Here is a 15,585-nt window from a genome sequence, read left to right as displayed (position 1 = left end):
CCTGACTGATTGAGAACGCACACAATCCTTTCGTCAGCGTAGAATTAGCAGCTATTTGTGGAGCCAGTGGCTTAGGGCTGCACATACTATTCATATGCCTGACACAGCAACTCCTCTCTCCCACAGAGATTACACACACACACACACACACACACACACACACACACACACACAACCACAGCAGCATAACCATCAGTACCAACAGCAGACCATCTACTTTAGGCTAAGCACAACACATGCTGTAGTTACACATCTGAGCCACTCTTTATTAAGTTTATATCTCCGAATTAAAGGATAAAGACAAGTGAAACATCAATAAAATACTGCAGTGACAGGGTATGTGACACAAACATTTTGCATATTCTCAATCACACATGCACAGGTAAAGTGGCCCAATGTGACTGACAGCAATATGCAAAGTTAGAACGCAAAGTAGGAAGGAGGGTTTTGGTGATGTTGCGAGTGCTGAGGAGAAGGCATACTTGTCAGGAGTCACATACACAAGTTTATATCTGTGTGAATGAGGTGGAGCAGTGAGTGGTGGACCTGATCACAGTCACATAACCACTCTGACCACATGACGACCAGTCTGAGCCAAGACACTAAGTGCCTATGATTCAAACTTGAGGAAATACCACATTCAACTGGCAAATGCAGAGTGTGTGTGTGTGTGTGTGTGTGTGTGTGTGTGTGTGTGTGTGTGTGTGTGTGTGTGTGTGAATGATTGAGTGAGTCAGCGAGAGCAGGGAGAGGAGGAGAGGAAATGGTATGGCAGTGTAGACTGGCAAATGTTCAGCTCATTTGATGAGCTATTCAGGTCAATAATCAGTAAACATCAAGCAGGCTGCAATCAAATAATATCTCATGGAGGACAGCAAATCATCTGGGAATTCAAGAAATATGCAAAAACTGTATCTTTACTTAAACATATTTCCTGTTTCACAAGCATTGTGTCAGTCTTCTCTGCAGCAATAAAGCAGTTGAGCAAAATGTTAACCCGTCCGGAGAAAAAGCATTCGCACAGCAGGAAGCAGGAAAAGGATCGGATCATTTACTTATGGAAATTGGTGTCAAACTCACCGACCTTTGGATTTAAATAAAAGGGTTTAATTTAAATCGGCTGCTTTATCTTTAAAGACAACAAAGTGTTAGGTAGCACGCAAACAAGCTGAGTGCAAGTGTCAATAACTAGATAATAACTAGCAGAAATGAATGTAGAAAGGTGGAGTTCAAAATGGCCAGTTTGTACTTAAAGGTGCACTATGTAGTTTTGGTCATAATATTTACAATGTGAATAATGTTATAATACAAACACAGACTTATTTGCTTTTTTCCATACCTGAAAAACAAGCTGTCCTCAGAGAAGAATAAGGTCCCCAGGATGCTGTGTGAAGCTAAAAGGTAGCTACTTAGAAGGTTCCTGCAAATATAAAACAAAGCACAACTCTATTAAGTTATGAAATTATTATTTAGTTTATTCAGTAATTAACATCAATAAATGACCATTTTTCTCTTAAAAATTACAAATTGCACCTTAACTTTACACAAAATGCTCAATTGTCTGCTCAAGCATGTCAAAGTAGGCTAGCAGCCATGCTAACGGCTTTGCAGTGGTGCTTTGAGCTAAACACTAGTGTCACCCTGCTAACATACTTACAATGAAAATACCAGCATGCTAATGATTAGCATGTTCATGTTCATGTTCACCATTTTAGTCGTGTTTTAGCATGCCAACATTTGCTGAGTAGCACTAGACTCAAGGTACAGCTGAGGCAGGTAGGAATGTCATTAAAGCTGCTGTAAGCACTGTTGTCATTGTAGCTAACTTCCTGTCCGTATTGCAGTTAGCAATCCCCTCTCTGCTCTCCACGTCACCACACTTGACTTTATTTTTTTGTAGTTCTCTTTGCCTCTTTCTTTTCTTCAAGTGTTTTTCTTCGCTTGGCGTAATTAGTAGTATAAGCCTTCATGCTGAAATTGTTAGCTTTCCCTGTTCCGCCATTTCCGGTGCGTAGGAGGATCCTGCTCTCTGTGTGTTCACAAGCAGACAGGACCGCCTTTTTTCTTCTCTGTCCTGACTTGATAAAGTGGGCAGGGATACAAGAAAATGTCTTTTCTCTTTTACTGAATGAGCGAGGGGGAGGGAAAGACGTGGGTTACTGTCAAAACACTCACAGAATGCTCAACTGTCTCCTAAAGTATGTCAAAGTAGGGCAATTTCTCTACTGGCATGCTAACAGCTTTATGAGCCTGCCTAGGCACAGTGGCGCTTTGAGCTAAAAGCTAATGGCAACATGCTCACAAGGCCGCTACTACAAACACGCTAATGTTTAGCAGTTATGCTTACCATTTTTACCATTGTAGTTTAGTGTATTAGCATGCTAACATTTGCTGAGTAGCACTAAATTCAACGTACAGCTGAAGCTTATAGGAATGGCATTAATTTTAGTACGTGTTGGATGAATTTAGTTTTATTCCCTAAATGTAAAGCCACGAGGATAGCATGGCTAAAACAATCCAGTGAAAGGGTTACGGGCTTGCTACATACATAACATTTAAGCTAACTCCAAACCATGTTGCTACTTTATAAGTAGCTTTGGAGAAAATCTAGCTGTTTGCAAGTTGGCAGCCAGAAGTTTCTGCATCTTCTAAGATTTTAGAAACACAATGTAGATAAAGGTTTCATTCTAATTCAGTCTTTTCAAAATAACTCCAGAAATCGAAGCACCCTGTCCTGAAAATATGCTTTTATCTACCATGGAACTTGATTTCATCCTCAGTACAATAACCTCATTGACCTCAATCATGTAGGAGAAAGAGGGATCTGTTATTATCTCCTCTGATGCAATTTCCTGGCAACTTCCTGAATGCACATATTCACAGTGAGTCTGATAAGCAGCCAGCGTCTCACAGTGTGTGACTCATGGATTTTGTGAATGGGCAAGATAGGGGAGGGTGCCAGAACAGGCTGTGTACACCGCAGATTAGCTCCATAAATGGAAACACAAAGGGTTGACGTAATGAAGAGAAGCAAACAACGAACTGTACGTTATCCTGGAGTTAATTTATTGGTCCAGCAGATGCAAAATCAACTGTACAACATACTGTCCTCTCATGCATAGTCCTGTGATTAAGACAAGTGCCTTCCCTCCAAGCAGTCATCCAAAAACTACATAAAAATAAATAAAGAATATAATAAAAGTTTTTACAAAAACACATCTCAAGTATCTCAAACAAACATGTTAACAAAAGTTTTACTGAGAGAGGTAAGCGACAGCTTCTTTCTCAACAGATCATTGTTTCCATTCATTCCCAAAACATTAGTACAAAAACAGACGCATTTTCATTAAAACGACTCCCGGGACAGTTTCAAGTCATCTCCCATCCATCTCCAGTTATACTGTATGTACATTAACATTTACAAAGATATTATTAACAGCACGCATTGTTATCATAAAAATATATGTGCGTACATTTGTGCGTAGCAGACAACGGCAGCAAAGGGGAATAAAGGAAAATAAACTTGAAAATAATCTGTCCAATCAGTGGAGCGAACTCCGTCAAATGATTAGCATATAACTAAAAACAAAGAAACATAAATACTCAAACTGTGAAGAGTAAAATATTGAAATGATATGTGGAATTATTAGGTGAAATGTGGCGCCTCTCCTCAAGCAATCAACCCCAGAGAAGTAGCAAGAGAAGCGGCGTCAGGCTTGCAAAACAAGCACTACAGGCACTCTACGGCAAAAATCACCTCCATTACTGTGAAGTAACATGAAAAACACATTGTGACACAAAAAACACAAACATAAGTAAAAATGTATCCCCACTGTGCAAAATAATCGCTTATTTTGTAGCATGTCAGCATATAAAGGAGTCAGTTAAATCACAACGCTCCATTTTTAGAAAAACATGTACATGAAAAATGCTAGTGCTTCCAAAGAAGTGCCAAAAAGTTTACCATGTAAACTAAATACCTTATCCTTTTTTTAAATTAAAAGTGCAACCAGAAGGTGAAAAAAACAATGAGCTGAAAGTTGTACCTAGGCATGAGGGTTGGTCTCTCTACATAAACAAACCAGAGGAAGCTGGTTTTTCCCAGAGTGCTCGCTATCTGAGCTGTGAGATGCAACAGGAATGACTGTTGATTTAATGAGTCACAGTTTGCCTCTTTCAGCCTGGATACATTAATCACGTGAAGGTTTCCCAGAAAACAGATTCAGCCGTCTCAGAGAGAGAGGAAATGTCTAACAATAGCAAGATTTAAGATTTAAGAGTCTTGCTTTGAAATGACATAAATATCTCACGGAACACAAGTGAAATATCCAAAAAGGTACAATAACGTGTGTCCTCGGCTGACAAAATGATACATTAACCGAATTTACAGGCTGAGAAATGTTGCTTTTTGAGAAATAACTCTCCTTGTTCTTTCATGTTATTGTCTGTAGTGAGTCTTAGTCAAGCGTTCCACTTTCTGGCCTCTTCAGCCAGGTGAGACATCGGTACAATATCACTGGCAGGGCTGCAGGACGTCATGGCGGCCAGATGAGCTTCTCCTCAGGTTCTGTAAACACAAAAAAAGAAAGCAATAGGGTTAAAACTTTAGACGCCATCCATATTACTGCAAATATTAACCATGTGACACATTACATTCAGCTGCCAGAAGTGCAACAAGCACACTAAACACAGTGCTATTGCATAAATGAAAATAATATATATCCCTGGGCCTAAATACTCTCCCATGTAGTGTAATCCCTTAACCACCAGTTACATCACCCGTATATTCTCAGGCTCTGATGTCCTCTTTGATATTTTTAGAGGGCGTGAAAACTAGCAGTGAGTTCATGAGTGTGTGAATAGGTTGTTGTGGCTGACTGCGAGTGTGTGTGTGAGAGCCTGCACAGAGTTAATCCTCAAGTGATTATGAATGAAGCTGACAAGATCCTCACACACCCAACTTCATTATCCACCCTTTTCCACTGTGACAGCAAAACTAGTGCAGGCATGCCATTTCCCCTCATGCAGTTAATGAAGTTTAATGCAGGTTTGTTTAACCGCCTCCAGACAACTGTTTGGTTGCCTATGGTGGAGACCCAACTATGGTTAACACTATTATAATTCTCACAAGATGAATCCCAGTGAATCCAACAAGAGAAGACCATTAAACTGACTGTAAACGGTACCAACATGGCTAGTTAGTGAACAGTTTGGCTCTTCTGAAACACACAAAACGAATTTTCTGAATGAAGTATTGTCATCTCACTTATCCTTTTAATTCAGCTTGTGAACATTGTCAGGTTGTTAGTATGCTAACTTACTGACAAAACAAGTGCTTCTAGAGGCAGCTAGCTTTTAGCATGTTACATTTATGTCTAGACTTCTAGCAAGTTAGATGATAGTTACTTGAAAAACTTGCTTGCTTATCTGGTTAAGTCTGGTTGTTGTTTGAACTTATTTGTGTCAGATGTGGCTGCTAGCAGAACTATGAAGCAGCTGCAAAGCTTCTACAGTGCGTTTACCTTTGAAAAACTAAGAGTGAAATCACGTTCAGATATTGGAGGGTGGTTCGTCTTTAAGCGACAGGACAAGACAGGCCAGAAATAAGCAAAACACAGAGACAAGAACAGGAAAGTCAGCAGCATGAATCAGCGTAGTTCAACAAACAGAGCGTTTTGATGACAACAGTGACGACAGCACAGGAATCACAGGAATGTAAACTAGGAGTGTTTCCCTCCCACAAAGGAAACATTCTACTACTCCTCCGGAAAAACTATCATTTCCTGTGAATGAAGTCTGAAATAGAATAGACTCACTGGAAAAGTGTTCATGCTGTATTTAGGCAAAAAATGTCAGTGTGTAACTTTTACTTAGAGATGTTGCATCTATCATAATAGTTAGGTACTATGGAAGTCTAGGAAAAGAAATGTAAGCGGTGAACACGATGTAAACAAACATAAAGCCACAGGAGAGGAGTGAGGGGGTGAAATAAATAAAAAAGAGAGAGCGAAACGGCCATAAATAGTGAGTGAATACTTACAGGCAAACTTTGCCAAGCCAGTGCTGTATGGTGCAGAGGAAGAGAAGGCAGCAGAGGGAAAGAGGACAGGAAACAAATGAGCAACATACATGCAGTCTATACAGAGAAAGGAACAGATAAAGGAAATGTTTTGGTTTTTAGTGTCTTGATGTCCTAAATGCTCTTTGGAGAGGTCTCCTCTCGTGATTTGAGTCTAGATAATTTGGTTCTGGCCTTAAGAAACGCATCACTTGATTCTTAGTAATTACTAAATATATAAAGCATGAAGTTTTTAAGTGTGTTCCTGTGTGTTTATGAGAATTGTACCTGTCCGGCCAGAGCAAGAGGAAGGTGTGAGGGGCTGCAGAGTGCCAGTGAGGCGACTGATGGAGGCACCTCCTGAATGGGAGCCTCGTCCAGATCATCGATGCGAGGTTTCTTGATGTTTGACTCGGGGCTAGTCAGAGGAGTCACACTGTTTCTCCTGATCAAGGTGCCTGGACCCCTCTTCACCTCCTGGAGGGTATTAAATATCATACAAACAACATTTAGACTTAGAAATCAAGCCTGAGTTATATCCAGTTCTCTAGAACTTCTACAGCTGTGATGGCCTCTCAGAAGCCTAGTTTCTACCCCCTATAATGAATTGCATGACTTATGGGTGCGACTTCAGGCGCCCAGTTCCCAGTCTATCAAGTCTTACCTCAGGTCTGTCTCTGTGGGTGTTCACCGCCTCCACATTCAGAGAGATGGACTCCACTTTGCACCCATAGGCAACCGGGGTGAGCTTCAGCACTGTGTGGAGTGGACACTTGAGGTAGGGCATCTCATCTAGAACAACCAATCCAAGGAAAACAGATATGAATACAACCACATCAGACTCACGTATTGCAACTGATTATGACACTAATACAGAGGGATTATGGGAGTTGTAGTACCAACCTGCACTCTTATCCAGAAAGTAGGCCAGCAGGCAGCGCATGACGGCCTGGTGGCAGACAACCAGGACGTTCTCTTGCCTCTCCAGCTCCATGATGACCGGCTCAACCCGCTGGACCAGATCCTGGTATGACTGCAAGAATCATTATTGTTAGTTTTTTTGAATGCAGTTAGATCAAATGCTCTGTTAAGTGTGAAGGTCCAGACTGTGTGTGTACCTCTCCAGCAGGGTAGCGATAGTAGAATTTATCTTCATCTCTCAAAGCAAACTCGTCTGGGAATTTCTCCTTCACCTCATCGTACGTCATGTCTTCACACACTCCCTAAGAACACCCAAAAGGATAATACTTCAGTTTGACCAACACAAATATAGCAGTGAGATGTGTAGGACTGTAAAAGTGTGATACTCACAGCGTCTATCTCATTGAGAGCCTTCCACTGCTCGTAAGGGACCCCCAGGTGCTCGGCAGTCTGGATGCTGCGACACAGCTGGCTGGTCCAAACCTTCAGATCCTTCAGTTTCTGCTCCTCCACGAACCGAGCCAGGGCAGCTGAGAACTACAGCAGGGAGGACACAGGAAGTTGATCCTTTATGCTGTTAAACGTCTTGTCATGTTGTTCACTTTCACGGTTCTGTCTGCGACTGTTCGTACCTGTTTCCCCCGTGCCGACAGGCCTGCGTCACCGCCTAGCCGTCCCTCCAGGTTGTCAGTGCTCTCTCCGTGCCGACACAGGTAGATGGTTCGGGGCTGGACGTGGATGTTCATCAGGTAGTAGACGATCTTACTCTGGATGTGATCCATGATGCGGTTGACAAGGTAACGCCGACCCACGTCTATCACCTTGATGAAGGAGAGATCTCTGGAGGGAGAGAGAAAACAGGACTGCATGAGAATTTGTATTGGAAATTGATAGATGTCCTGACAAAATAAGAATCAGTGATTGTTTACCTGTCATGCTCATCTGGGTCCAGAGGTTGGTAGCTGGTTTTGTAGCATTCAATTCTTCTCTGAAAATCCAACATGGCATCAGTCTTGTTGCAGTCCTTGTAATCCGGACACGACACCTTCACTTCCTGCGCAGGGAGGGAAGCTTGTCAGACGGCAAAACACACGCCTGATTCCAGAGAGTTGTAAAGATTTAATGACGTCTCACACAGCACCATGACGAATTGTGTTGTCATGTTTTGTGACTCACCATGATGTTCGACGCAATGACGCTGGGATCATCGCAAACAGACTCGATGAAAAAGATCTGTGCACAGAAAGGAAAAGTAGTTCAGAGATGCTGCTTTGTCCATGAGGTCATACCTTGACTCCTCAGGTCGCCGTAGGGACACTTACCTTGAAGCTGTTCTCAGCACCGAACTTGAGGATCATCTCTCGCCTTTCTCTTGTCGTGTTTGTGGCATCGAAGACCTGAAAGAAACATGAAACAGCTTCGTCAGACCATGAGGCTAATTATCTAATTATCATGTCCCACATTAGGACAGTTTTAGAAAAGTTAGTCATGCATGATGGGAAACTCACCGCTACTTGGCCTCCCTCGTCCTTCAGATAGGATTTGACATCCCTCAAGGCTGCTAAGGCACATTGCCTGAAGAGGAGAAGATGTTCATTCAGTGTTTCCATTAAAGCATACACAGTAGATGACTCTGATTGTGCATTTGTGTTGAACTTACTGCCTGATTTTCACGGCACACTCGTTATCAGGCTTGAAGAAGTCATAGGAGCTGTAGTTCTTGACTGCTTCCCTGCGGTACTCTCCAACATTAAAGACTACAACACACATACACAGAGAAGAAAGAGGCAACAAGCATGAAACGATGTCTAGGAGGCAGAAATATGAGTTGATACTGACGGGAAAACCCCTTCAAGGAAGTGGCAAGTCTTCCTGTAACTGATAAGCTACTGACACTAGTGTTTACTGTATGTGTTTGTGAGTGTAGTGTACCTTTGGTGGGCATGCCGATCCAGTTGAGGTATCGGGTGAGCTTCTTCGAAATGTAGGTCTTTCCTCGAGCGGGTAGACCCACCATCACGATGACTGTGGGGGGGTTGGCGAAGTGGGGGGCGCCAGCTGCTGCGGAAAGGGACGACAGTGGGGGATATGTCATGAAATCTGTTCTTGTTTACTGACTGCAACAGGGACAGAATGAACATCTTGAATTGGCATTTTGTGCTCTGCAACCTGAGAGGGCAGCAGCAGCCAGAGAGCTGGCACAACAAACGGTGGGTCGCCAGGAACTGAATTATTAAAAACCACTACTTCTATGCCTAAAATCTTAATTTCTCTCCATGCTGACGCACTCTCAGTGGGCACTTGGGGGTCTGCTGATGCCAGACTAGCCTTTTATTTCCACCCCACTGCCCATTGACCCACTTCTGCGCACTCTGAACCAGCTTACACGAGCCAGCATGAGCCATTTTCACTTGACCAAACACTGTATACTTTACTGTAACTCCAGCCCTCAGGAGCTTTTATATCATATGATGAGTCTCTGCAGGCTGCCCTGGATTCACACAGTGGGAGGATAGGTGGGCAAAAATATATTCTGTTCTACAAATAGTGTATAAATTACTGCAGATGTTTAAAAGTGTTTTATCATCCTTGTGTGCAGGATTCTTTTCAGTCTCCATCAGTGCAGGTGGCAGTATCATCGCCTGATAACTCCTTGAGAGCAAATAATACGTCCTTGCAGCGCTGCTAATCTTGTTTTCATAACACAAGAGCCGCCATGCTTAAGCGGAAAAATGGATCAGACTCTAAATCAGTACTGACACGTGGCTCATCACTCCCCAAACAATTCATCTCACCTATGCAGCATTCCAGCTCATCCTACTTCATATCGATATGCATTTCAAGTCTCAGTTTTATCTTCTCATCACGGTCTTGGGCGCAAGTGAGGGGGTCAGTGCTCTCTTCCTCTCATCGATCCGTAAACCACAATGCCCCATGAATAATCAATGAGCAGCAGCAGAGGGTGAAGTCACCAACGTGAATCCAGATGTGTCGGAATGAAATCTTTTCAGTCACGATCACGATAAAGAAAACCCTTCTCTGTCTTACATCTTCATCATATAATTGCTCTGATATTTCACATTAGATTTAAATCCCTTCTACTTTTAATATGTAATTAAGAAAGATCTTCATCGGCTGATTTTTTTATGCTCAAACAAACTTTCTTCGTCTTCATGACTGAATGAACAAACTGACCCTGAATGCCAACACAATTTAATACTGTTTCACTTTTTTTATTTGGCGGACCCTGCCACCTTTCTAGCTTCAAACAGTGTTCTGGGGACCTTACTGTCCTCTGAGAACAGCTTGTTTATTAAGTTATGGAAAAAATACATATTTCTGAGCTTGTATTAGGTTACCTCATTAATACTGCAGATATTAAAAATCTGAGTTTGAATGTCTTCTCCAGAACTACATAGTGCCCCTTTTAAATTTGATATTTGACCTCTATTTTCCTTAACAGCAGCTTTAATTCATCTTTAAAAGCAAAAATACATGAGAGGCAGCATCTCGGAGACATTACAGTGATTATAAGATTATAAATTGCTTTAAAAACCCTGTTTTCTGACCCCGCATCCCTCATCAATAACCCTTCCCGGTGGTCTCTCTGGTGCTGAGCCAGACACGAGACAGCGGCAGGGTCGCGCCATGCACACGCGCTGCCGGCCGACCAATTAGAAAGCGGTACCGCTTCAAAAGGCGTCAGACACCGGCTGCGCGGCGCTGCGGTAACCATGGTGACCGTGGAGGGCCGGGACGTGCCGCGCGTGCTGATGGAGAGGACCGTTGATCGATGGAAGTGATGAGTCGCGAGACCGGCGTAGAGCAGGTGCACCCGATACGTCACAGCGGAAGAATAGCTTTTTAAGCTAACTGTGATGAAAACGCAAATTTCAATCGATGTTTAGCTCAATAGAAACACAAAAAGGTCGATATATGGTTGTATTACGGTGTTAGAAGCGGACTAGTAATGCTACAGACTCCATAGTCACATGCTTATATGTCAACTTAACTAAGCAGTAAGTCACCGTGAGGGAGAAGAGAGACATTATACCAATACTGCGACTATCATTCATCAGCAGACAACTTTGGGAATACGATAGAAGTCTCACCTCTCCGGGGTGCCGGCTTGTCATCCTTGGTGGGAATCCAGATCTTTTGGATCCTGTTCTGGGTCAGCTCCCTGGGCATTCCGCACAGCACACGAGAACCGAGCCGCTTATATCCCGAGAAAAAGTAGTGAAAAGAAAAAGAGCCGGCGAGCTTGGCTTGTTTTCAGCAGGAGCCTCCTCCGTTCAGGCGAAATGAACCGGGCCGTTCACAATGTCTACAGAGCTCTCTGAGCCGGGGCTAATCTGCCGGTGTGCGGCACACATCCGCTATTTAACTCCGCCCGGCCGGGAAGCAACGTGACTGCGGTGACGACATGCGGACGCAATACAAACTATACACACACACACACACACACACACACACACACACACACGGAGAAAGAGGCAGCCGCAGCGCCTCCATGTGGTCACTCTGTTCATTAGGATGATTATTTTATTATCAGTTTATTATCACGGAATTTAGCGTAAAACTTCTCAATTATAGGTTAGTGTTCGCTTAATTGCGTTTAATAAACCTCAAATAACACCGCAGCAGTAAAGAAGTATCGCTCTTTCTATTTATATTTTAACTGCTTTATTTTCAAACACTTTTTAAACTATTTCTTTCTTGTTTGTGTCGTTTTATAATGAATCGCGGGTGCAGCAGTCGTCATTTGATGATTTCCACATGGTCTAAGTATTGTATATAATATATTTAGCTTTTTAAATGTCATTTTCGTTCATTTCTCATCATGGTGCATTTATTATTTCAGGTAGTTATTATCCGTTTCCTACCACTTTAGACAGGTTAACACTGTTTCTCCTGATGCTGTAACACGCTGTAGTCTTCAGTCTGCAACCTGGTGTAAACGTGCAGAGTCTCACATCAGCCCCCTCTGCTTCCTCACACTGGGCTGGCCCACTGAGTCATGATGGGCATAATCATCACCTAGTCTAGATATATATATAGTGATGTGGATAAACATCAAAAAGCCCACACTAAACAAACATGTTTTAATAGTGCACAAAATCATTTTGAAAGGGAATATAGCAGGAGAACCAGACTCCCTTGATCATTTAATTAAAATAAGCTCAGTGTGTGTGTGTGTGTGTGTGTGTGTGTGTAGACAGTGTGTTTGAGTGGTAGCTGAGGACCTACTCTCATAAAAGGGTTATAATGAGTGGAGTTTTTGATGATGACTTTTTTTTTATCATATATTCAATCCAGCATTATTTCATTCTTTATAATTTGCAGTCTGTGTATGCAGCTTCTGTGCAGACACTAAATATAACAGCTCACCCAGTTTCTGCTGGTTTAGAGTTTCACCCCGACCCCTGTGGCAGGGGCTGCAGATGAAGAGGTCAGATAAGGCGATACACGCACTGCGCACACACACACACACACACACAATTCTTTCACACTATGACCTTGCAATATGGTTCAAATGCAATATAAAATATCAAACCTTTAAAGCTGTTCAGCGACATTCAGAAAATCCCAATGGAACAAATCTGTTAAAGGAAAAGTTCACCCAAGTTTTGTATTTCACAAAACATTTCTGGAGCTTCACAGCAAAACAGTGCTGCAGCATTCTCCTAAAATGCTGTGGTAGATGGGGACTTGTTTAAAAACGTAAAAATACAACTGATAAAAACATATAATGGCTCCACACAGCTCGTTTTGCATAATGCAAGTCTCTAGAAGACCCGAGATCCCAAATTGATTTGGAAAGATTTTTATTTACACCCCTTTTTTAAGCTGGGATTTAGCTGTTATGCTAAAATTATTAGCACACACCACGCCTGAAGTGGATTGAGTGTGGAAACAACATCTTTTCAAATCAATTTAGGATATGTGGGATTCCAGAGACTTAGATTAACAATGTTATGTTTTAGAACAAGTCCCCATCTACTTCAGTTCTTTAGCAGAATGCTGCAACACTGTTTTGCTGTGAAGCTCCAGCAATGGTTTGTGGGCTATGAAATTTCACCAGACTTTTGCATCAGCATGGGGATGAGAAGATAAAGCCTGAATCTTCATTTTTGGTTGCTCATTTTTCTTAAAGTGACTTAAAGGGCATCTGTGATGCTCATTACTGACTTCACCATGACCTCATTCTGTTTGCACACTCAGTATTTTTCTTTTTATGACCTCTTTTTAAAAAGTACTGCACATGTGAGGATTTATGTTTTTGTTTATGTTTTTGTTTTGTTTTTTTTAACTATAATTGATTTGTATAGTCCTCTATCTACAGCAGCATTGAAGTACTTCCTGCAGAATGAGGACTCCACTGTAAAAATATATATTTTTTTATTTACATTAGCTACTGCTACGGCTCTTAAACCTTTTACAGTGTGCTGAACTTCCCCATTGCCTCAGTTTGGACTTTTGAAAACCCTCTAAACTCTCTCCAACCTCTCCTCAAAGATCTCAGCACTTCGTAAACGCAAGTCATCATGGGAATTAGGAGCTGTTCCCTGACAGGATGTGTAATATTGTTTAGTGTAATTTATAATTTTGCTTTAAAGTGTTTATACCATGATGAAATATTTCACATTTTGAAGACATTCTGAAAAACAGCGGTGGTCCAGTCAGCATGACTAAGCTGATTTCTAATTTTAGAATGATGAGCTAGACTGACTCTCATAATAAAGGTTAAATTAAGGACAACAACAAAAAACTGCTCCCTTTATTCTGTCTCGACATCGACTTGAAAAGCCTCTGAACTCTCTCCAACCTTTCCCCTGAAGACCTCCTTCTGTGTGGCTCTCAAACTGCTATCCTGTTTATTAATGTGGTTTATTGATCAGTGACAAACTCTTTCCTGTTGAGCACCTGAACAAAGGGTAGAGTTGTGATATTTTTGTCTTGAACATCCTGCTTAAATAGTTATTGTGACTGCAGTTTTTAATTCTCAAATACAAGTAGAATAAGAGGAAACGCATACGAGGTCAGGTTATGATCTTTTACCAGAAGCGCCACAGTCTGAACTGAAAGCGTTCGATGGAGAAACCGTGATTGTGAAACTTAACTGTGTCAATTGTTTGTCCTGATAGTCTAGCACCTTTGTGTCTGTGGGTTTTTAGAGGATAAGATTGTTGCCTTCCCATAACTCACAGTAACACACTGATTCGACCGAGGCTTTTGCAATTTCACTACAATGTCTTATTGTTATTTTAAAGTATTAAATATAATAAGATTGCCCTGGCTTAGCTATTCACTTATATTGCAAATGCAGAGTGCCTGACAGTGATTCAGACTGTGTTTTGTCTCAGGAGGACACACTGCTTGTCTGTCTTGGCCAATTTTCCCCTAAAAATAGCTGTGAATCCACACGGGGCTCGGCGGAGTGTAACGTAATTAAAATGATATTTGTGAGGAAAACACTTGATTAAGTCTTTAGTCTGTAATGACATGTCATTTGATTGACAGGTCGGACCACAAAAGGGTTCATTCAGAGTATAAGTATAAGCATTAATGCATTTCCTTGTTCATGTATACAGTATGTAGGTTTGCTGCAAGTTATAAGACACCAGAATTTCACTTTAAATCACAGACAGGTGGAGATTCAGAGGACTTTCATATAGTAATGACTTTATTCCTACACTTAATCATGTACATCATGTGATCTGTTTCACTACAGTTTTAAGGTACTTGCACTTAACTCGAGGACTTCCATTTTATGTGACTTTATACTTCTACTCCAATGCACCTCAAAGAAAATATTGTACTCTATTTAATAGTTACTTTTCATGTGAAAACATATGATGAGCTCAGTGAATACAGTAGACTGTCAAAGATTAAACTAGTGGCTCTAAACCTTTTTGGCTTGTGGCTCCTTGTGGCATCAGATATGCATGTTAACCTGCCATCCCCCCTCTCCATGTCCTGGTCACAGAGAGTGCAGGGGCAGTGAGGTTAGTTAGTTGAATATGTTAGTCTGGTCTACCTGACTCACTGATCCTTTATCTGACTGAGGTTTGTGTTAGAACCACGACTCTGAAATATCAGTAGCCTAACTGTGCCGTGTATTGGTAAATCGAAGGTAGTGTTCGTGGTGCTGAAGTAGCAGGCAGATTTGTAGTTGTGCCATTTTCTGAGTCCTGCTCTTTTGTCAGTTTGGTTTTGTATTCATAATATTCTTTAAACTATATCATATAAATTCCAGTCCCTACTATACTGAAGCCTCTATATTAGAGGTGTCAGCCTTGTGATCAAAGTGACAAGTAGGAATGTGTGGTTATGGAAAAGCAAGAAGATCGTGGAGACAGACTGTGATATTGCTAAGTTTTGTACCACAAACAAAAGCTTTGTCAAGCATCCATAATATCCTCTATACTACATAATATAAATACTGATTTCTCTACTATAGTGCAGCTTATATTCTCTATAGAGTAGTCACCTTTATTATCGACGTGAGAAGGAGCAACATGTAGTCACAGAAGAGTGAGAGGATCATAGAGACACACTGCTGCCTGTAGTATTCCTGGGTAGGAGTATCTGTTATTCCACAA

The 15,585-nt window shown here is 41.6% G+C and overlaps 1 protein-coding gene across 3 annotated transcripts; it reads right to left on the bottom strand.

The window, feature by feature from the left end:
* Positions 1-3,043: 3,043 nt before the first annotated feature.
* pfkfb3 (6-phosphofructo-2-kinase/fructose-2,6-biphosphatase 3) lies at positions 3,044-11,355 on the bottom strand (the record flags this gene model as incomplete). 3 transcript variants are annotated; one of them, XM_084345477.1, is made up of 15 exons in its annotated part: positions 11,092-11,355; positions 8,912-9,040; positions 8,640-8,736; positions 8,488-8,554; positions 8,302-8,376; positions 8,156-8,212; positions 7,909-8,033; positions 7,612-7,819; positions 7,370-7,516; positions 7,177-7,281; positions 6,962-7,091; positions 6,723-6,850; positions 6,347-6,535; positions 6,041-6,063; positions 3,044-4,567 (listed from the first exon to the last, which is right to left on the bottom strand). In XM_084345477.1, the coding sequence occupies exons 1-15, from the start codon at positions 11,168-11,170 to the stop codon at positions 4,561-4,563; spliced, it is 1,566 nt and encodes a 521-aa protein (XP_084201603.1). In that variant the 5' UTR covers positions 11,171-11,355. The 3 variants fall into 3 exon arrangements, with proteins under 3 accessions (XP_084201603.1, XP_084201602.1, XP_084201601.1); XM_084345475.1 differs by lacking the exon at positions 3,044-4,567 and adding an exon at positions 5,519-5,573 and having other exon boundaries at positions 8,912-9,037; XM_084345476.1 differs by lacking the exon at positions 6,041-6,063.
* Between the last annotated feature and the right edge of the window lie 4,230 nt (positions 11,356-15,585).

This window comes from Pagrus pagrus (assembly GCF_965226575.1).
Source record: "Pagrus pagrus genome assembly, chromosome: 23".
In the NCBI taxonomy this organism is placed as follows: domain Eukaryota; kingdom Metazoa; phylum Chordata; class Actinopteri; order Spariformes; family Sparidae; genus Pagrus; species Pagrus pagrus.
The sequence above is the reverse complement of the archived record's forward strand: the minus strand, read 5'-3'. Positions and strand labels throughout refer to the sequence as shown.